General features: G+C 42.2%; 1 protein-coding gene across 2 annotated transcripts in view; it reads left to right on the top strand.

Moving 5' to 3' along the window:
* DEPTOR (DEP domain containing MTOR interacting protein) overlaps positions 1-21,250 on the top strand; it is a 187,964-nt gene that overhangs the window by 38,229 nt on the left and 128,485 nt on the right. For both annotated transcript variants that reach the window (XR_007728364.1, XM_050802166.1), the window contains exons 2-3: positions 17,581-17,759; positions 18,975-19,098. Coding sequence is in view for 1 of the 2 variants with exons in the window: in XM_050802166.1 (XP_050658123.1) it covers positions 17,581-17,759; positions 18,975-19,098 (303 nt within the window). In the remaining variant the exon portion in view is untranslated. The remainder of the gene's footprint in view (positions 1-17,580; positions 17,760-18,974; positions 19,099-21,250) is intronic.

Genomic DNA, 21,250 nt, shown 5'->3' with positions numbered 1-21,250 from the left:
TCAAAGGACCCCACACTAGAGGCTCAAGGTTTGCATTCTGTACTACACTGTGGTTTCTTCTGTCCAGCCTGAAACGAAGATGAAAATCCAAACCTTTCTACTCACAGAGTGTCAGTTACCCTAAGCCCTGTCCCACACACTTTGGGAAATATGAAAGAAGAATGAGATAGTTTTTTACTCATCAAATTTGCAGTATACTTGAAGAGAATTAATGCAAATAAGATTAAAGTAATACAAAATATTATATAGGTAAACATGAGCATTTTAGAAAGTAGATCATGTCTGTTGGATGAAAGAACACATCGTGGAAGAAGGCTGAGGCATTTGAGTTTGGTGGATAAATAGGAAAAGAGGGAGAGCATATTCTGAAAAGGGAGTAGCCTAAATATAGGGAAGAGGCAGAAAGGAAGGATTGGGCTAAAACTGGAAGAGGAAAATAATGTTGGCTAGATTGAGTTTTAACACATTAAGGAAACTTTGACTGGCATACACACACACAATTCCCTAACATATAGAATACAACATTTCCATATGGAAGAAACAACACCTGTTTCAGTTACATAATCCTTGAACTCCAGAAACTGGGCCAGCACGAACAGTTGTTTCAGCTATGCCAGGTATGCAGTTGGGAATCAATAAATGTGTTTCGGTTGAGAAATTTTTGCCAGCCCCTTAACTGAAAGCTGCCTCCGCGATAGCTGCGAATGTCCCTGAGAACACTTCTGAAGACTTGAAATATTTTTAAATCCAGAGAAACCTTGTCTATTTTCATGTCATAAACGTGCAACACTCAAAGCCTGTGGCACTTTGGCAGCCTCAGCATCTGTCCTGTGAACTGAAAATAGATGATCGTAACCCTAGACAGTGTTTGTACAGCATGCTTAGCACAAGATTCACTTTAATGTGTTCATCCTTGTTTGGAAGCCCAAAGGAAATGAGATTTGCTGTTTTGTGCTCCCTGGCCTTGTGGTTTACGGTAGATCTTTTCAGTACAAAATGTGCCCAACACAGTTGATTCTATTTTGATCTTGTGTGTGAGGATGTATCCTAGAGGCTGTCAACCTAAAATCTAGTGTTTTTTTTTTTGTTTTTTGTTTTTTTTGAGATGGAGGCTTGCTCTGTTGCCCAGGCTGGAGTGTAGTGGCCTGATCTTGGCTCACTGCAACCTCCGCCTCCAGGGTTCAAGAGATTTTCCCTCCTCAGCCTCCCTAGTAGCTGGGATTACAGGCGCCTGCCACCACACCCAGCTAATTTTTGTGTTTTTAGTAGAGATGGGGTTTTACCATGTTGGCCAGGCTGGTCTCGTACTCCTGACCTCAAGTGATGCCCCTGCCTCAGCCTCCCAAAGTGCTGGGATTATAGGCATGAGCCACTGCACCTGGCCAGAATCTAGTTTAAAGAGTGTTTATTCAAGCTCAAAGTTTGAGGACTGCAGCACCGGGCACTTCCAAGCTGCCTTGGGGAGTGGTCTGGAAAACAAAAGAGAGGTTCACATCTTTAAAGGAAAAAAAGGACGAAAAGGAAAAATTTTGTCATTTTAAACGCAATGACAAAAGTTGTTCATCAGGGATTTTCATTGGTTTACAGAAATAACATTGATTGGTGATTGGCTGTACATTGTTGAACTACAGAGTATATGGCATTTTATGGCTACTTAGTGTCAGTCTTAGCCCACAAACTAAGTGTCTTCAAGAGGTAATTATTTAGCTCAAGTGAGACTGGGATGTGACTGCTGTTACCTTGTAAATGTCTTTCTAAGCCTGATAGTTTAAAGGGGCTCATATTCCTCAGATAAAATGTTTTTATTTCTCAAGGTTCATCAGGGTGTCCATAAAAACCTGAGAAGTTTGAGTTGAGAGATTCTAGAGATAAATCCAGTCAGTTTCCTCAGGAAGCTGAGGTCTAGTTGGGTGAGAGATCTGCCCAGGCCACGTTACCTAAACCAGCAATGCACATTCTTCAGTTAGGTGTCCTGACTCCTCCTAGAGACAACACAGGCCCTGGCTTCTGTTGTTCCATCGAGGCTTGGACAGTTGTCAAGTTGACACCATGCCCTAGTGTCACCTCTCTGCATCCTTTCTCATCAGCGGGACAAGCCGTCCTGCTTTTCTTTCTAAATCCTGAGGCTTCCTAGTTTAAATTTCTTCCCCATCAAAATGGGAATGGCTTTCATACCTACCCAGCCTTCTTTTCTTTTCTTTTTTCTTTTATTTTCTTTCCTTTCCTTTTCTTTCTTTTTTTCTTTTTTTGAGAAGTTTCGCTATGTCACCCAGGCTGGAGTGCAGTGGCACGATCTTGGCTCACTGCAATCTCTACTTCCTGGGTTCAAGCGATTCTCCTGCCTCAGCCTCCCAAGTAGCTGGGATGACAGGCGAGTGCCACCACACCTGTCTAATTTTTGTTTTTGTTTTTTTGTAGAGACGGGGTTTTGCTATGTTGCCCAGCTTGGTCTTGAACTCCTGACCTTGAGTGATCTGTCGGACTCGGCCTCCCAAAATGCTGGAATTACAGGCATGAGCCACCACACCCACCCTCTTATTTATTTCATAACGCAATGTTGGCTCTGTTTCATTCCAACCCCACTGGGTTTGCAAAGTGTGGTCCCTAATCAGTATCATCAGCATCACCCAAGCCTTTTTTTTTTTTCTTTTTTGAGATGAAGTCTCGCTCTGTTTCCCAGGCTGGAGTGCAGTGGCACGATCTTGGCTCACTGCAACATCTGCCTCCTGGGTTCAAGTGATTCTCCTGCCTCAGCCTCCCTAGTAGCTGGGATTACAGGTGCTTGCCACCACACCAGGCTAATTTTTGTACTTTTAGTAGAGACGGGGTTTCACCATGTTGGCCAGGCTGGTCTGGAAATCCTGACCTCAGGTGATCCACCTGCCTGGGTCTCCCAAAGTGCTGGGATGACAGGCGTGAGCCTGCCAACCCCCCAAGCACTTTTGAAAACTGCAAATCCTTGGGCCCACCCCAAACCTATTGAATTACAAACCACAGGAGGTGGGGCCCAGCCTTCTGTGTTTTACAAGCCCTTCAGATGATTCTAACACAGTCTATTTTTGAGAATTACTGCTGTCACCTTTTCTGACTGTAATAGTTGCAGCAGTCTGCAGATTACCTGGTGTGTATTTTTATATTCCATGAGGGGGTGGTATATTGGGTAATATTATTACCCAGCCTGTCGCCAGGCTGGAGGGCAGTGGCGCAATCTTGGCTCGCTGCAGCCTCTGCCTCCTAGGTTCAAGCAATTCTCCTGCCTCAGTCTCCCAAATGGCTGGGACTACAGGCATGTGCCACCATGCCCAGCTAATTTTTGTATTTTTTAGTAGAGGTGGGTTTCACCATGTTGGCCAGGATGGTCTCGATCTCTTGACCTTGTGATCTGCCTCCCTCAGCCTCCCAAAGTGCTGAGCTTACAGGCGTGAGCCACCACACCTGGCCTATTTTGGTTATTATTTAAATAATATTTTTATATTTGATCTTTCTATATATTTTGTCTTTTTCTAAAATTGTCCCTGAGACTGTTTCTTCTTAGGGAAGATGTTTTCAGTTTCCAGGACTAAACGTTTCATTGCAATGCAGTGTCTTTCTCAAGAGTGAGTAGCATCTGGGTGTTTTCAGAGATGACTTGCAGGGCTGTCACAAACAGATCCCAGGCTAGCTCTCTCATCAGCGGTCCACTCTTGGTTAAAGCACTAGATTAGCAACTTCTGCTTCCATAGTGGCGCTCAGCCAATATTCTGGTAGCCGTCAGGAGGTCAAGGTGGAAGTCTCATCTGGGAAAAGAGGCAAGTTACCTAACTCCTGTAAGTCTCCATTTTTCCAGCTGGAAAACAGTGATATTGGCAAGGACTTGAAGTAGGTTGCCTGACATTTCTTTCCAGTTAAGACAATTAAGTGATTTTGGCTATCAGTTAGGTTGATACCGTAGAAGACATGAGGTTGATTCCAGCAAACCTCACAGGAAGGAGTGGCCAAGCACTCTCTCACCTGGACTTTTCTCTGCTTTGACTTACCACTCCACCAGAAGGGCCCTCTTTCTAATCCTTTAACGAAAGAGAACAGCCAAGTCTCTCCAGTACTTGCCAATCAATTAATTGTTCCTTGATTCAGGACTTCATTTGTTTAAAAAAAAAAAAAAAAAAGCTGAAATGCTACTTAGTGGCCTCTTGATGGCACTTCTGGCAAAATCTGACTCTCATTTAATCCTCTCAATAACCCTATGAGACATACTCTATCATTCCCATTTTATAGATAAGAAAGTGAAGGCACTGAGAAGTTGAATGTTTTGTCCAAAGTTACACAGTGAATAATGGGTGGATGTTGATTTGAACCCCAGCTGTCTAGCTCTACAGGTCTGCTCTAAGTGAACGGTGAATAGTGAATTAGCATGGCAGGAAGTTTATTTGCTAACGAATGCAACTGGGCCCCTTATCCCAACTGGAAGCTATGCTTTCCTTTCTTCTCTCCTACTTGCTGCCACCTGAAAAACAATGATTATTGGCCATATGCTTGACCTTGGAGACCAGAAGTGAGGGGAGGGACACAATGTATGCCCCAGTTTGAGAACTAGTATTGTAAGTGAAGAGCAAACCCTGTGTTTGTGGAAAGGAAGGAGCCAAGACACAGCTTCGTCTCATTACAGAGGGCACAGCAGGGACGGGGACCCAGATTGGAAGGAAGCAGATGCCACAGGGCAGGGAGTGTGCTACCCCTGTCTTCTACCAAGACAGCAAGGACTTGTGATGCAGTAACCAGTACTGATCTTTTGAGTCACTCTGTCCTCAGCAAGTTCCCTGAATGATTCTGGGCTTGTTTCTTCAGCTGAAAAATGGCAATTAGAGGCCTAATACTCCTGGGGCTGGTGTGTAAGCAAATAATGATCTGTTTGGAAAAAAAAAAAAAAGCCTTGGTGCTTCTTGGAAAGGTACTTTGCAAGTGGGAAGAGCACCATTCTTCTGGTTTCAGAGGGTAGATCAGAGGTGGAGATGTTGATGTAATCTCTGTTCTTTGCTTGTTATTGGAGACCTTTTGGAAAAGAGCTCACATGGAGGAAGAATGAAGTAAAAGTCTCAAGTCAAAGGCAATAAGGAAGGCTGACTTAGGGACCCTGTATTTACCTCCTATCTCAAGGATGAGATGAGAGATTGAAAGGGCCTAGTGAACATTTACACACGCATCATTTAAAAGTATTCATTATGTGTCCCACATGCATTGACACCAACTCTTTGGAATGGTCTAACTCACCAACCCCATTTCCTGGATGCTGCCAGGAGTGTCATCTTAATCATACAACATTGGCTCATGCAAACATGAGGACAATGTGATGACTTCTTTTGTAGGCACTTCTCTGAGCCCCATCTGTATTTATATTGGTAGCAGTATCTGTGTGATATATAAATTGCATACATTCTCACTTTTATCATGGCACTTTAACATAGCTAGAATGTTTTCTTCTCCTTAGCCTGTATGAGCATAAAATAGGCAGAAAACAGATACTTCTGCCATTTACCATTTGGCAGCACAGAAAGCTCTCTAAACATAGAAATCAGAAGATCTGGGTTCAAGTCCTGACTCTTCATTAAAAATGTGACTTGAGCAAGTCACTTTAATTTTTCTGAGCTTCCTTCCTTATCTATCTATTAATAATGACATTGCCTTCCTGATTGACAGGGATATTTTATATTATTATTATTATTATTATTATTATTTTTGCGATGAAGTCTCTCTCTGTCATCCAGACTGGAGTGCAGTGGCGCGATCTCAGCTCACTGCAACCTCCACCTTCTGGGTTCAAGCGATTCTCCTGCCTCAGTCTCTTGAGTAGCTGGGATTACAGGCACATGCCACCATGCTAGGCTAATTTTTTTTGCTTTTATTTTTTAGAGATGGGGTTTTACCATGTTGGCCAGGGTGGTCTGAAACCCCAGACCTCAAGTGATCCACCCACCTTGGCCTCTCAAAATGCTGGGATTACAGGCACGAGCCACAGCACCCAGCCAACAGGGATATTATAAGGCTCAACTCTGATAGTGTATTATGGCTCCATTCAGATGTAAGGTATTACTGTTACTATGTCTGCTGTCCACCAAAGAAAAAGTTAAGCTTTTAAATAATTAAAGTTAGTTTTATTTGGAAGGCTTACTGAGGACTATAGACGGGGCCAGGAGCTCAGGAGCAGCCCTTTAGAGAGGTTCTATCCAACTGCCCCGGCACAGTATTTCAGCCCATTGCTTATATACAGGTGGTGGAGGTTTAATACATGCAAAATCACATCAGACTTGTTCAGAAATTACATTAAGCTGAATCACGTCAAGGTTTGGATATAAGAGTGCATCTGGTTGTAGATTACAGAGGCATAATTACTAACCCTTCAGATGTTATCTTGTGGGTAGGAAAAGGCAAGGACTAGAGTCCTTTATCATTTGTTTATTTTCTTTTTTGTTTGTTTGTTTGAGACAGGGTTTAGATTTGTCACCCAGGCTGAGGCGTGTGCTGCCACGCCTAGCTAATTTTTAAATTTTTGTTGATAGAGATGGGGTTTCACTATATTGCCAAGACTGGTCTCGTACTCTTGGGCTTAAGCAATCTGACAGCCTTGGCCTCCAAAGTGCTGGGATTATAAGCGTGAGCCATGGTGTGGGGCCTCATTTATCTTTTAAGGAGTATGGTGACTCAGGCAAGAGACCTAGGGGGCTGTGTGCTCTATCCTGTTTTTTCTTCAAAGTATCTGTCTAGAGAGCTACATGTTGTTACAGAGTCAAGGGCTTTGTGAAATTATGTTGGCAAACAGAAATGAGCAAACATGCCCTCTTATGTGTGTTACATTGTCTCACTCTGCTAATACTCCATGTTGATTTCAAAGACAGTACATGATATATGAGATTCAGAATGAAACATGCTTCCTTCCTGGGTATGTTTATCCTCTCAATCCATTGCAGTGACAAGACACAGAGCTTGCATGGAACTTTGCTTTGTACTAACTTGACATGAGCCCTGGAAGGGCTCTGTATAGAAGCTGGGACTCTGATTTGTTCTTTATTCACAGAGCCATCGCTAGTAAAACATTTGGCATGGACCACCTTTTTTTTTTTTTTTTTTTTTTTTTTTGAGATGGAGTTTCACTCTTGTTGCCTAAGCTGGAGGGCAATGGTGTGATCTCAGTTCACTGCAACCTCCGCTTCCTGGATTCAAGTGATTCTCCTGCCTCAGCCTCCTGAGTACCTGGGATTACAGGCATGCATCACCATGCCTGGCTTTTTTTTTTTTTTTTTTTTTTTTTTTTTTGAGACGGAATCTTGCTCTGTTGCCAGGCTGGAATGCAGTGGCGTGATATTGGCTCACTGCAACCTCTGCCTCCTGGGTTCAAGCGATTCTCCTACCTCAGCCTCCCGAGTAGCTGGAACTACAGGCACGCACCACCACACCCAGCTAATTTTTGTATTTTTAGTAGAGACAGGGTTTCATCATGTTGGCCAGGATGGTCTCAATCTCTTGACCTCGTGATCCACCTGCCTTGGCCTCCTAAAGTGCTGGGATTATAGACGTGGGTCACCGTGCCTGGCCTAATTTTCTATTTTTAGTAGAGTCGGGGTTTCTCCATGTTGGTCAGGCTGGTCTTGAACTCCTGACCTCAGGTGATTCGCCCGCCTCAGCCGCCCAAAATGCTGGGATTACAGGCCTGAGCCACTGTGCCCGGCCATGGACCACCTTATAGAGTGGTTACTACAGCTATTTGCAGTGTGTGTGTGTGTGTGTGTGTGTGTGTGTGTGTGTTGTCCAAGACCAATTGTTTCTGGCTCTACAGAATCACCTGTGCTCTATTTACATGAACCAGTTCTATTCTCTTTCCTGCCTATTTCTGTATTTGTTCTTTTGTTCTGATCAGGTTGGGAAAATTCAAGCATTTTTTTGAAGCAAAACTACATGAACTGTGTATTACTATCCCATTTCATGTAAAAAATATACATATATAGCCATATGTGTGCACATACATAGAAGATTTCTGTAAGAATACATAAGCAGCTATTGCATTAGGTTCCTTTGGAAAGTGGAGGTCAAGGAAAGCCTCAAACATATGTATGGCACAGTAGGTAGAAACGTATAGTGACCTCCTATGTCCCCATCTCCTAGCTTCAGCAATGATCAGTTCATGTCCAGTTAACCCAGCTTTAATAATTGTCTGTTCATCTGAACCAAGGAAAGAGACTTTTGATTTTCATTTTTATACATATTTGAATTCTTTTTGACTGTGAGCATATATTATTTTGATAATTAAAAATCTGAATTAGAAAATAAGTTCAAGTATTAAAAGGATATGCAGTGTGTTAGATTTCATTTTTCCTGTTTTTGTTTTTTTCTTTTAGACTCAGAGTCTTTCAAGGGTGAGTGATAAAGAGTGACTTTCCCCGGGTTCTCAGATCCCCAAGGACATATATAAGCTGTTGCAGAACATCTGGAAAGGAGGATAGCTGTAGTTTAAAGCACATCTATGTCAATACTGTTGCCCAAATCACAGGCTCACGCTGTCAGCCCCACTATTTGGCTTGCTGTGTTTGTTAAACTGTTTACTTTGGCTGAGATTTATGACGCTGTTTTAAAATGAGAATATGTGGTTTCAATCTCCCCTTTGTTCCCTGAGTCCCACAATCTGCTGCAGTTCTCTGCAAGCTATTTTTGAAAAACAATTTCTACTTTTCTTATCAGATGGACAGTGATTTTGCAGGTATTATGAACACCCTGCACCCAGTAATGTTTGTTCTCTTAGGGCTGGAAGAGGAAATGGTCTGATGCAATTTCAGCAGCTGGTTAGCTGGACAGGAATAGAACATTACAGAATCACCTTGAATCTAAAGCCTGTGAACCAGCTGTCTGAGATGAATAATAGGAAGGTTTTTTTTTTTCTTTTTTCTTAATTTATATTTCATAGCCAGTGGGATTGAAAATGCAGCTAAAATACAGATGGTCACTCTTCCCAATGGTTTAATGTGGATTGATGGGGACTCTGCTGCTCAGAAAACTATTCTAGCTATGCTTCCCACCATGCTGAATACATAATATGCACGAATTAACTTTCACATCAATGAGATTGCTATCTCCTACTATTTGCTATGCACTAGAATTGCAACAACAAATAAGCAACTCTCCTTTAGTATCCCTGATGTCATCTAGTTGTAATACAGTGCGATGAATGTGTTACTGTTAGCGCTAAAATATTGTGGGAGAATAGAGGAGAGAGAAGGCTGTTTTCTGGCTTTGAAAGGCTGGGAAAATGTTCACAGAGGAGGTGCCCTTGAAAAGCTGACCCTTGAAGAGAAGTGAAATTGTTTTGAATTATTGAAGGCAGGCAGAAGGAGCATTCTAAGCAGAGGCATGGCGGGTGATTAGCATGGAGGGTTCAGAGGCTGAAGAAGAGTTCAGAATATTCAGAGTACAAAGCAGGAATGCATGTGACTGGGAGGTGAGAGAGACAAGGAAGCTGAAGAGGAGGCCTAGGATCAGGGTGGCAGGCCTCCTTAGCTCATGGGTAGGTGAGGTTCTTTTGGATTCAGGGAGTCAAGGCCCACTCAGCCCCGTGACGGGATTGGTAGTGTCTTGGTTATTATAGGAGTGCACATGGCTTGGAAGAGGAACTGGAAAACTCTAAGGAACTGAGGAACTCCTGCAACTTGTTCCTCTTGGATCCCTCATTTGCTGCTTTAGGGGCTTCCTGTTGCTTTCTTGCCTTCTCTTTGCTGCCTCCACTCCTCTCTCCTTCCTGATGGTCCAGTTTCCTTGATGACTTTTAGCACTGAGTTTATTTATTTGTTTATTTATTTTTTACCTTTGCTCCAATAATTCTTTTTTTGTTTTGTTTTGTTTTGTTTTTTTGAGGCAGCGTCTTGCTCTGTCACCCAGGCTGGAGTGCAGTGGTGCAATCTCAGCTCACTGCAACCTCTGCCTCCCGGGTTCAAGGGATCCTCCCACCTCAGCCAGCATAGTAGCTGGGACTAAAGGCATGTGCCACCACACCCAGCTAATTTTTATATTTTTAGTAGAGATGGGGTTTTGCCGTATTGCTCAGGCTGGTCTCCAACTCCTGACCTTGGGCGATCCGCCCACCTCGGCCTCCCAAAGTGCTGGGATTACAGGCGTGAGCCACCGCGCCCAGCTGAAAATAACATCATTTCTATTAGTGTCTTTATACATTCATTGGTTCACCAAATATTAAGTATTTGCTGTGCCAGGCAAAACACTTATATGTGTGCAGTGTGAAAATTTTTATCTCTTTATTGGGACAGTTTTTCTGGAATATACAATTTTCAAAGCTCATTTTTAGAATTCTGTGTTTCTGACTACAAAAGAAAAGAAGATAATAGCACACTTCTTACAGATTTTAACCCCTGGTGACATGTCTAAAAATACTGAGTTCTAGGCTATATCCTGGATCCAAAATTATTTCCCACCCCCTACCCGGCACATCATGCTCAGTTTTCTTAAACGTGGAAATGTACCAGGCCCCACTGGGACGGTAGGAATAGTGTGTAGTACTTTTCCCCTTCCACCCTTGCTGGGAATTCGTGGAAATCAGGAATGTTTAAGAATTAGCCCTAAGCTGAAGGGTCATGGAAGGATAATAACTGAAAGGTTCTATTCTGTAGTTTTTTGTTTTTTTTTTTTGAAAAAGGGTCTTGCTCTGTCACCCAGGCTGGAGTGCAGTGGCGTGCTATTGGCTCACTGCAACCTCCGCGTCCTGGGTTCAAGCAATTCTCCTGCCTCAGCCTCCCGAGTAGCTGGGACTACAGGCACACACCACCACGCCCAGCTAATTATTCTGTAGTATTTAAAGATAAATAGGCTGGGTGCAGTGACTCAGGCCTGTAATTCCCAGCACTTTGGGAGGCCGAGGTGGGCGGATCACCTGAGGTCAGGAGTTGAGACCAGCCTAGCCAACATGATGAAACCCCGTCTCTTCTAAAAATACAAAAAATTAGCTGGGCATGGTGGCAGGCGCCTGTAATCCCCACTACTCGGGAGGCTGAAGCAGGAGAATAGCTTGAATCCAGGAGGTGGAGGTTGCAGTGAGCCAAGATCGCACCATTGCACTCCAGCCTGGGCAACAAGAGTGAAACTCTGTCTCAAATAAAAAAGATAAATACTACCTAATAATTCTTTTAGATTGGAAAGTTTACAGCAGCTAAATCTCTTGGCTCATAATATATTCCTCCTCCTACTATATATACCAAATTACACAGTAGCTTGTTCTTCCACATTTTAATTTCTAAGTAAATTGGCCTTCATTATTCTTGGATTCCTGACAGACATCACATCTAAGAATTAATATTTTGCATTCTGCCACTCTGAGCATGTTAAACAAATTACTCAGCGTCGTTGTCACTGAATTAATTAGAAGGATTCATGTGATGACTTTAGCACACCCTATGTAAACTTGTTTTTTTTTTAAAGCTGCTGCTTAGTTTTTATTATTAATAATTACAACTCTACAGAGGTATCATTTGTGGTGTTAGAATTGACGGCCTCAGGGAGTTGTTGTGAGGATTAATGCCCATAAAGCAGTTCAAACTGTCCCTAGCACATAGATGCGTAAAATTATCTTCATTTTACCAGTAAAAACTCTGATGCTCAGAGGTTATAGAGTTACTGGCAGCACCAGGGTGAGAACCAAGTCTTTGTATTCCTGATCCCGTTTTTCTCATTATCCTCAGAACTGACATTTTGGGGTGAAATCTGTGATAGTCGGAAATGAACAAATCTGTGTGGAGTGGAAATGTAGCAGGCCCCGGTGGGACAGCAGGGATAGTGTGCAGTGCTTCTCCCCAGGAAGTACTTCAGACCCAGGAAGAGTTGGTGGGTCTGCACTTCCCGAAACACCATCCCGGAACATGGCCTGGTTGTCAAAAGGAAGAACTGAACCTCATTGGCTTGCTGGGAAATACTCCTGCCACCTCTTTTGTTCTAAAGATCACTCGGGACTTCCCTGGAGCTGTGTGCTAGAGGCTATTTTGGTTGGTTTTGTTTAGACTTATTATGTATGTTGAGGTAATATTATAAATTAATTTAGTGGCTTAAAAAATCTCCATGTCTATTAACTTCTGTCTGCTGTATATGTATGTATGTGTTTATTTATTTATTTTTGAGATGAGGTTTCTCTGTGGTGCCCAGGCTGGAGTGTGGTGGCATGATCTTGGCTCACTGCAACTTCCGCCTCCCAGGCTCAAGTGATGCTCACACTTTAGCCTCCCAAGTAGCTGGGATTACAGGTGTGTGCCACAACACCCAGCTAATTTTTGTATTTTTGTAGAGACGGGGTTTTGCCATGTCACCAAGGCTCGTTTGAACTCCTGAGGTCAAGTGATCCTCCCGCCTCAGCCTCCCAAAGTCCTGGGATTATACCTGTGAGCCACCATGCCCAGCCTATCTGCCTTAATTGCTTTTTCTTCTTTGTTTTATCAAAGTATTTTTTCAAGAAGAATTTCCTTTTTCAGCTATGTGATTTATTTGTCCTGACAGTTTATAATTTGCTTGATAAACTGTGTGACATTCATTTATTTTCCAAGATCTATATCTCCCTCTTCATAATTATTTTATCTTTGAGTCCTTATTTTCCTGACTTTATGTTCTTTTGAAATTGTTTTTAAATTTTTTATAGTTCAGAACACTTTAAGGAAATTGTCTGTTTCTTGAATTGTGTTTTCTTTCAGACAGAGTTCTTCTTATCTGCTGAATGCTCTTTTTCCCTTTCCTCTGTTTTTCCTTTCTTTTCTTTTTTCTTTCTTTCTTTTTTTTTTTTTTGGTATTATTTATTTTTGCTTCACCTTATCACCTAGCGGTTTGCTTTTTCCCATGATGTTTATGCTTAATGCAGACAGTTCTGTCCATGCTTTCAATCTGTCCATACTCTATCTGTGCTTGGAAATAAAGACAGGTGACATCTCCTTAGCACCTTCCTAAGTCATCTCAGAATGTCATTTTCCCCTCTGAGCTAAATTTGATAGCTAATTATTTGTTCCACTGTTTTACAGCTTAAGGGCTCCTGGTGATGGAAAGGAGAGAGTCTTGCTTCTGAGGTTTTGTTCAACTTCCTGTCCTAGGGTTCATTTCATATAGTCAGAGATGGATCCCACTGCTATGGAGGGATATTTTGGCCACTGCAATGGTCCCCAAATTTATTATTGAGCTTGGGAGGCTTCACTGTTAAAGAAAAGATCTAGTTCTTCATTTCCTTCATTGCACCTATCTTTCCCCATCAGCCATTTCAACTGTCTCCTAATCAGAAAACAGAAAACTCAGTTATTTATGGTTTTTTTTTCTTCAAACTTTGGGGTTATTAATGAAAATTCTGAGGATTTCATTGACTTAGCAACAAGGCTTCTGGGTAATGAGAGTGTACTCGCCTTACCTTGCCACTCCAAAATCTCCTGTTTGTTTTTTTGACTGCTACTTTATTTATGTTTTCATCTTTTCCCTTTATTCAAAAATTACAAAGTCTTTTTTTGGTCATTTCAATGAGTAGAGAGTATTTTAAGGCTAATCCACCCTATCTGTAATATAGGCCTAAATCACTTTATTATATCATGATTCCTTTTGTTTGTTTGTTTGTTATTTTTATTTTATTATTCTTTTCTTTCCAACCTTTGTTTTCACTTCAGGGAATTCACATGCAGGTTTGTTACATGAATAAACTGCATGTCGCAGGGGTTTGGCGTACAGGTTATTTCGCCATCCAGGTAATGAGCATAGTAGGCAACAGGTAGTTTTTGGATCCTCACCTTCCACCCACCCTGCACACTAAAGTAAGCCCCTGTATTAGTCCATTCTCATGCTGCTAATAAAGGCATACCTGAGACTAGGTCATTTATAAAAGAAAGAGGTTTAATGGACTGTCAGTTCCACATGGCTGGGGAAGTCTCATAATCATGGCAGAAGGCAAAGGAAGATCAAAAGGACTTCTTACATGGTGGTGGACAAGACAACTTGTGCAGCGAAACTCCCATTTATAAAAACACCAAGGCTAGGTGTGGTGGCGCACGCCTGTAATCACAACACTTTGGGAGGCCGAGGTGGGTGGGTCACTTGAGGTCACGGGTTCGAGACCAGCCTGGCCAACATGGCAAAACCCCGTCTCTACTAAAAATACAAAAAATTAGCTGGGAGTGGTGGCGCACAGCTGTAATCCCCACTACTCGGGGATTGAGACAGGAGAATTACTTGAACACAGAAGGTGGAGACTGCAGTGAGCCGAGATTGCACCACTGCACTCCAGCCTGGGCAACAGAGTGAGACTCCGTCTCAAAAACAAACAAACAAAAATAATATAAACAACAACAAAAAAACCCATCAGATCTCGAGATTTATTCATTACCACGTGAACAGTATGGGGAAAACTGCCCCATGATTCAATTTTCTCCACCTGGCCCTGCCCTTGACATGTGGGGATTATTACAATTCAAGGTGAAATTTGGGTGGGGACACAGTTAAGCCATATCAGTCCCAGGGTCTCTTGTTGCCTGTTTACTTTTTGGTGTTTTGACACAGAGTTTTGCTCTTGTCACCCAGGCTGGAGTGCAGCGGCACGATCTTGGCTCACTGCAACCTCTGCCTCCTGGTTTCAAGAGATTCTCCTGCCTCAGCCTCCTCAGTAGCTGGGATTATAGGCATGCACCACCATGCCTGGCTAATTTTTGTATTTTTAGTAGGGATGGGGTTTCACCATGTTGGCCAGGCTGGTCTCGAGCTCCTGACCTCAAGTGATCCGCCTGCATCGGCCTCCCAAAGTGCTGAGATTACAGTCATGAGCCGCAACGGCCAGCCTGTTGTTCCCTTCTTGATGTTCATGTGTTCACGATGTTTAGCTCCCTTTTAGAAGAGAGAACATGTGGTACTGGTTTTCTGTTCCAGCATTAATTTGCTTAGGATGCCACTTAAAAACATTTATGGAGTTAGGGTTTCTTTTTCCTTGTCTGGCTACTTCTTTTTGCTTTTTTTTTTTTTTTTTTTTAATTATTTTCCTTAATATGAAGAAAAGGAGATTCTGTGCTTCGGTTTCACTCCACCAGCTTTACCAATTTATAATCTTTACAGTTCCCATTTCCTACCTGGTCCTTGGCAAATGAAAGCTAGTCTAACTCCAAGCACATGGGTTGAAGTATCTTCTGAAATACTTAAACGTGATGATTCAGGTGCTCTAAAAAAATTACATAACTAGCTTTCCCTAGAAGAGGAAGCCCTAAGGACTCAAAGTGTCTTCTGGCATCAATGTAGGTTCCTTTCTTTTTTAGCATAAAATATTAATCCTAATGTACTAACCTGCAAGTTGAATAAAATATATCCCCCATAAGGTTGTCAGAAAATGCAGAGTACCCACTAAAATTTGAATTATAGATACAGTATAATGAATTATTTTTTTGTTTTTTTGTGTGTGACGGAGTCTTTCTCTGTCGCCCAAGCTGGAGTGCAGTGGCGCGATCTCGGCTCACTGCAAGCTCTGGTTCCCGGGTTCACACCATTCTCCTGCCTCAGCCTCCCAAGTAGCTGGGACTACAGGCGTCCGCCACCACACCCGGCTAATTTTTTGTATGTTTTAGTAGAGACAGGGTTTCAGCATGTTAGCCAGGATGGTCTCGATCTCCTGACCTCGTGATCCATTCGCCTTGGCCTCCCAAAGTGCTGGGATTACAAGCGTGAGCCACCGCACCAGACCTATGAATTGTTTTTTTAAAGTATAAGTAGGTCCCATGCAATATTTGGGTCATGCTTTTACTACACAATGGTTTGCTATTTATCTGAAATTCAAATTTGACTGGGTTTCCTGTCTAGTTTTTCCTTCCCAAACCTGGCAGCCCTACTCTATCACCACCATCTTATGAGAATGTTTTCTGGGTCTATTGGATACCTCTCCTTCAGTATTTTCCTGATATCACTGATATTGTATTTCCTGATATCATCTCTGTTACTAGTGGATTCATTGCTATGTCCTTTCCTTAGCCAATCCTATAGTATGACTTAACTCTTAAGTTTTAGATAATAAATATTGGCAGATGGTAGAACATTGTACAGTAAGTAACATTTATTACTAATTATTTAGCATTCAGCCAAAGAGCAGTAATAAAGGATATAAGATAGTCTTTGAGTGACCAAAATAGATGTCATAAATTCCATGCCCAAAATGCTCATTTTCTTTCTTCATAGATGCTCGTATCAGGCTTTTGCTCAAAATATTTTAACTCCTAAATACTGACTACGTAGCAGACCACGGCAGAACAGAAATAGCAGATCAGGGGAACTGCTTGAGTTTAGGAACAAGGACAACAGGTGCATATCACAGCAGGACAAGGGAAGGAGACAGGAGAATGAGAAACAGACCCTAGGAAGTTGTGGAACCACTGGGTGCAGAGTACATAGCTCTGGCCATTTATGTGATCTCTGAAGGCACCACTGTGGCAACATTCCGTGTCATGGAGCCATAAGCTGGCATTCAGCTGGAGGGTGTATTGGGACAATATTGGTATTAGTAACAGATACCTGAATCAATTCACTAAAGCACAGGGAATGTATCGATTCATGTAATTTAAACCCAGGTTAGGTGACTTCATGAACTGTTGAATTCAGGTGCTCAAACAGGGTTGTTTGTAATCTCTCTCTCTCTTTTATCTCTATCTCCTTATCTATCTGGTCCACTTTGCTCTGTGTTGTTTTTCTTTCTAGGCAGGTTCTTCCTTTATGATGGCAAGATTGGCTAATAGTAGTTCAAGATGCATATATATATATGTATATGTATGTATATATATGTGTATGTATATATTTTAAGAAGGAGTTTCACTCTTGTTGCCTAGGCTGAAGTGCAATGGTGTGATCTCAGCTCACTGCAACCTCCACTTCCCAGGTTCAAGCGATTCTCCTGCCTCAGCCTCTTGAGTAGCTGGGATTACAGGCACCCGCTAGCATGCCTGGCTAATTTTTGTATTTTTAGTAGAGACAGGTTTTCACCATGTTGGCCAGGGTGGTCTCAAACTCCTGACCTCAAGTGATCCTCCTGCTTCGACATCCCAAAGTGCTGGGATTACAGATGTGAGCCACCACATCCTGATGTATGTTTTTAGTGCCTAGAATTACCTAACAGGCAGGTAGTAGACATCCATTAATATTTGTTATATGAATGAATGACTACAAGTAGGATGGGCCCTGAACAATTTGTGATAAAGAGGATGCACTTTGTTTCAGCATATTGCTAGGGTTTTTGTTTGCTGGTTGAAACAGTAACCCCACTGGAGAGAGAAAAAGCAGGGAGTGAGACAGAGTAGGGGATGGAGAGCTTTTCTCACTCTCAGGAGTGGCAGGAGAGTTCTGGGTTGGCTGTGATTGTTTTACCCTCATATTTACCTCTGTCATCTAGATCAGAGGCTGGAGTCACTTTCGGGAGCCTTTGAGCTCTGACAGTATGGAAATCACCAAGTGAGCTAAAGATACTCAATAACACTCTCGTGCCTTTGGAACTTCTGTTATGTTATTACTCTCTGGGATTGGTTTAATAATTTGTGCTGTCATCAAAATTTCCAAAGTAATTGCTAATTTTTCTTTCAGGCTCAGGCTGCATGAAGAAAAGGTTATTAAAGATAGACGTCATCATCTCAAGACCTACCCAAACTGTTTCGTCGCAAAAGAACTGATTGACTGGCTGATTGAACACAAAGAGGCTTCCGACAGAGAGACGGCAATTAAACTCATGCAGAAATTAGCAGACCGGGGCATTATTCACCATGGTAAGTGAGGTGGTGAGTCAAGGTGACTTGAGAGAAAATGAAGGACTAAATCTTTTCATGAACATACCCACTTAAGAAAGAAAACATTTTGCTTTATTTTATCACTACTGTATCTCTCCCTGATTTCATTTTCTTCCTCTAAGAGGCATTTTGGTTATTTCTTTTTTTCTTGTATTTTCAGTAGAGACTGGGTTTTACCCTGTTGGTCAGGCTGGTCTCGAACTCCTGACTTCAGGTGATCAGCCCACCTCAGCCTCCCAAAGTGCTGAAATTACAGGTGTGAGTCACTGTGCCCAACTAGCATTTCGGTTATTTCTATGTACTGCTTTATACCTCTTTCTCTATTCATCTTTAAGGAATGCATCATGTTGTCTTAAAAGTTTTCTCTCATTATAGAAGTGCATATTTATCCTTTTGCAACTTGATCAACACACTGAGCTTCATCCACGTTGATAGTATATGTCTTATTTGTTATTTTTGCTGTTGTATAATACATATGTATAATTATGCCACTATATATTTTTCAGTGGGCATTTATGTGGTTTCCAAGTTTTTGCTGTTACTCTCAGTGGGTTCAATAAAGATTCACCAACATGTCTTCTTGAAATCTCTCATCCTGGCCTCGACCTTCGCACATGTCGTCGTTCTCTTGGAATGCCCTTTCCCCTCACGTTTTGCCCAATTTCTCTTTGTTCTTCAGGTCTCCACTTACGTGCAAACTCTTCAGGGAAGCTTTCTTTTTCCAAAGCTGGGTCACTGTGTTCCTGGGGCACTGGGCACTCTTCCTTTAGGCTCCCATTGCACTCTGTCCTTACCTCTGTAGCCTTATCATACCATATTTCAATTATAGTTGACATTTTTCCTTACCTCACTAGATTTCACATTCTTTGAGGCTGATGCATGCCCCAATATTCTTTAGAAGAGTTTGTGGATTGCTTCATGAATTGAATTATGTGAACTTCCTAAAGATGATGATGATGATGATGATGATTATGGTGATGGTGATGGTGATAATAATAGCTAAAAATACTGAGGACTTACTCTGTACCAAGTGCTATGTAACTATTTTACATGTATCAGCTCATATGGTAGATACTTGCATGCATGAAGAATTTGGTGGTGAAATAATTCTTAATTAGCATCATACTTCACTTGAGTAATTAAATAAGAGTGATTTTTTTTCTTATTTGCTTCTCTGTGCATATTGTGTTTCAGTGTGTGATGAGCATAAAGAATTCAAGGATGTCAAACTCTTCTACCGCTTTAGAAAGGATGACGGCACCTTCCCATTGGATAACGAAGTGAAGGCCTTTATGAGGGGACAGAGGCTGTATGAAAAGTATGTTCCACATGAAATCCCCACTGTAATCTTGACTGGTAGAGAGAAGCAGAACTGTGCCAGTCTCATTATGTTGATTTCAGCATGGCTCTTCCATGTGGGCCAGTTACATAACTGTTCTTTTTCATATGAGAAAACTATCACCCATTTGCTTTCTCTTTGCCAGAAAATAAGTCAATTTCATAAGATTCTTATTAAAGAATTTATTTAAATCTTATTTTCTATATTTAAGTCAATTCTACAAAGCTCCAGAATTTTTGTTTACCATCAAATGATGTGGATGCCCCTTTTCCATTCTTATTTTTATTTATTTTTTGGCACTGAGTCTCACTCTGTTGCCCAGGCAGAAGTGCGGTGGCATGATCTCGGCTCACTGCAACCTCTGCCTTCTGGATTCGAGTGATTCTCGTGCCTCAGCTCCTGAGTAGCTGGGAATACAGACGTGAGCCACCACATCTGGCTAATTTATGTATTTGTAGTAGAGACAGGGTTTCCCCATGTTGGCCAGGCTTTTCTCAAATTCCTGACCTCAGGTGATCTACCCACTTCAGCCTCCCAAAGTGCTAGCATTGCAGGTGTGAGCCACCGTGCCTGGCCCCCTTTTTTCTTTTAAATACTGTTGTTGTGTAAATTGGAGGTTCAGGCTTATAAGTGACTGGAGAAGCAGCATCAAGAGCAGGGGAATTGGTCAGACCAGGAGACCAGTAGTGGGAGAACTTCAGATAGCAGGATGTCTATGAGGAATAAGCTTTCAGCTCTTTCAAGAGATAAGTACAGTGTAGCACAGGAGTATTTGGTTGATGGGTCTCGAATCTTCTGAGTGGCCATCTCTGGGTTTATCTGCTACTTCTGTGGCCTCTTTACCATCCTGCCTTCCTCATTTAGTTTTCCAGGGCAACCATTAGAAAAAGGGGTGCAGAAGCAATGGTACCTCCTTTGTAACCCTGGCTGCCTTACAAGACTTGAGGGAATTGAAAAACACATATTTATCTGCCAGGCGCCGTGGTTTATGCCTGTAATCCTAGCACTTTGGGAGGCCGAGGTGGGTGGATCACTTGAGGTCAGGGGTTTAAGACCAGCCTGGCCAACATGGTGAAAGCCTGTCTCCACTAAAAATACAAAAACTAGCCCGCCATGGTGGTGAGTACCTGTAATCCCAGCTACTCGGTAGGCTGAGGTAGGAGAATCGCTTGAACCTAGGAGGCAGAGGCTGCAGTGAGCCGGGATCACATCACTGCATTCCAACCTGGGTGACAGAGTGAGACACCATCTCAAAACTAAAACAAAAACAAAACATATTTGTCACATAAAATAGCCTGTTCTGTAATGGGTGGGGGTAAGGGTCTGGGTGGGTGTCTGAGTGATCAGATTAATTGGCATGACGGTTAAAAGCCAGACAGAGTTTGAAGTGTAGCCCTGTCACCTTACCTTTATAAAGCTCAGTGTCCTCTTTAGTGACATGACAGCAGCAATAGAACTCACCTCCTAGTGCTGTTGTGGGAATTAAAAGGCTTAAGTATTTAGCTCAGGATCTCTGGTGTATAGTAAGACCTCACAGAGGATAGCCATTCCAGATATGAGTACAGTACTGATGGCCACCCTCGACTGTGTCCTTCCTGTGTTATGCACTCTGTCCCAGTTCTTGTCTCCGTTTCTTGAGGTGGTATGGTCACCACTTGATGTCCTAATTTGTACTCAGTCTACTATCACTTGCTTTCTATATTGAAATGGAGAAACTCTCTCATCTTTCTGACTCACATGAATTTGAATGGAAGGGATCCATCAGTACCTCCACTTGTTTACTTGAGTGTGTGCATTTGTTTTGTTGCTTTCTTTTAATTTCTTAGTTCCTTTTGTAGAATTCTAGCAGGTGTTGGGTATTTCAGTTACGATGATGTTCCTTTCAAACAATGATTCTATGTTGGCCAAAACATGCATGTCATCTCCATGGATGAAGGCCAGTGGATTCTGTAACACTTTTCCTTTTTTTAAATTAAAAAAGATTAACAATATTATTATTATTATTATTTATAAAGACAGGATCTTGCTCTGTCTCCCAGGCTGGAGTGCAGTGGCATTATCATAGCTCACTGTAACCTTCAATTTCTGGGCTTAAGTGATCCTCCTGCCTCAGCCTCCCAAGTAGCTAGGA

Source organism: Macaca thibetana, chromosome 8 (assembly GCF_024542745.1).
Source record: "Macaca thibetana thibetana isolate TM-01 chromosome 8, ASM2454274v1, whole genome shotgun sequence".
Taxonomy (NCBI): Eukaryota; Metazoa; Chordata; class Mammalia; order Primates; family Cercopithecidae; genus Macaca; species Macaca thibetana.
The sequence above is the reverse complement of the archived record's forward strand: the minus strand, read 5'-3'. Positions and strand labels throughout refer to the sequence as shown.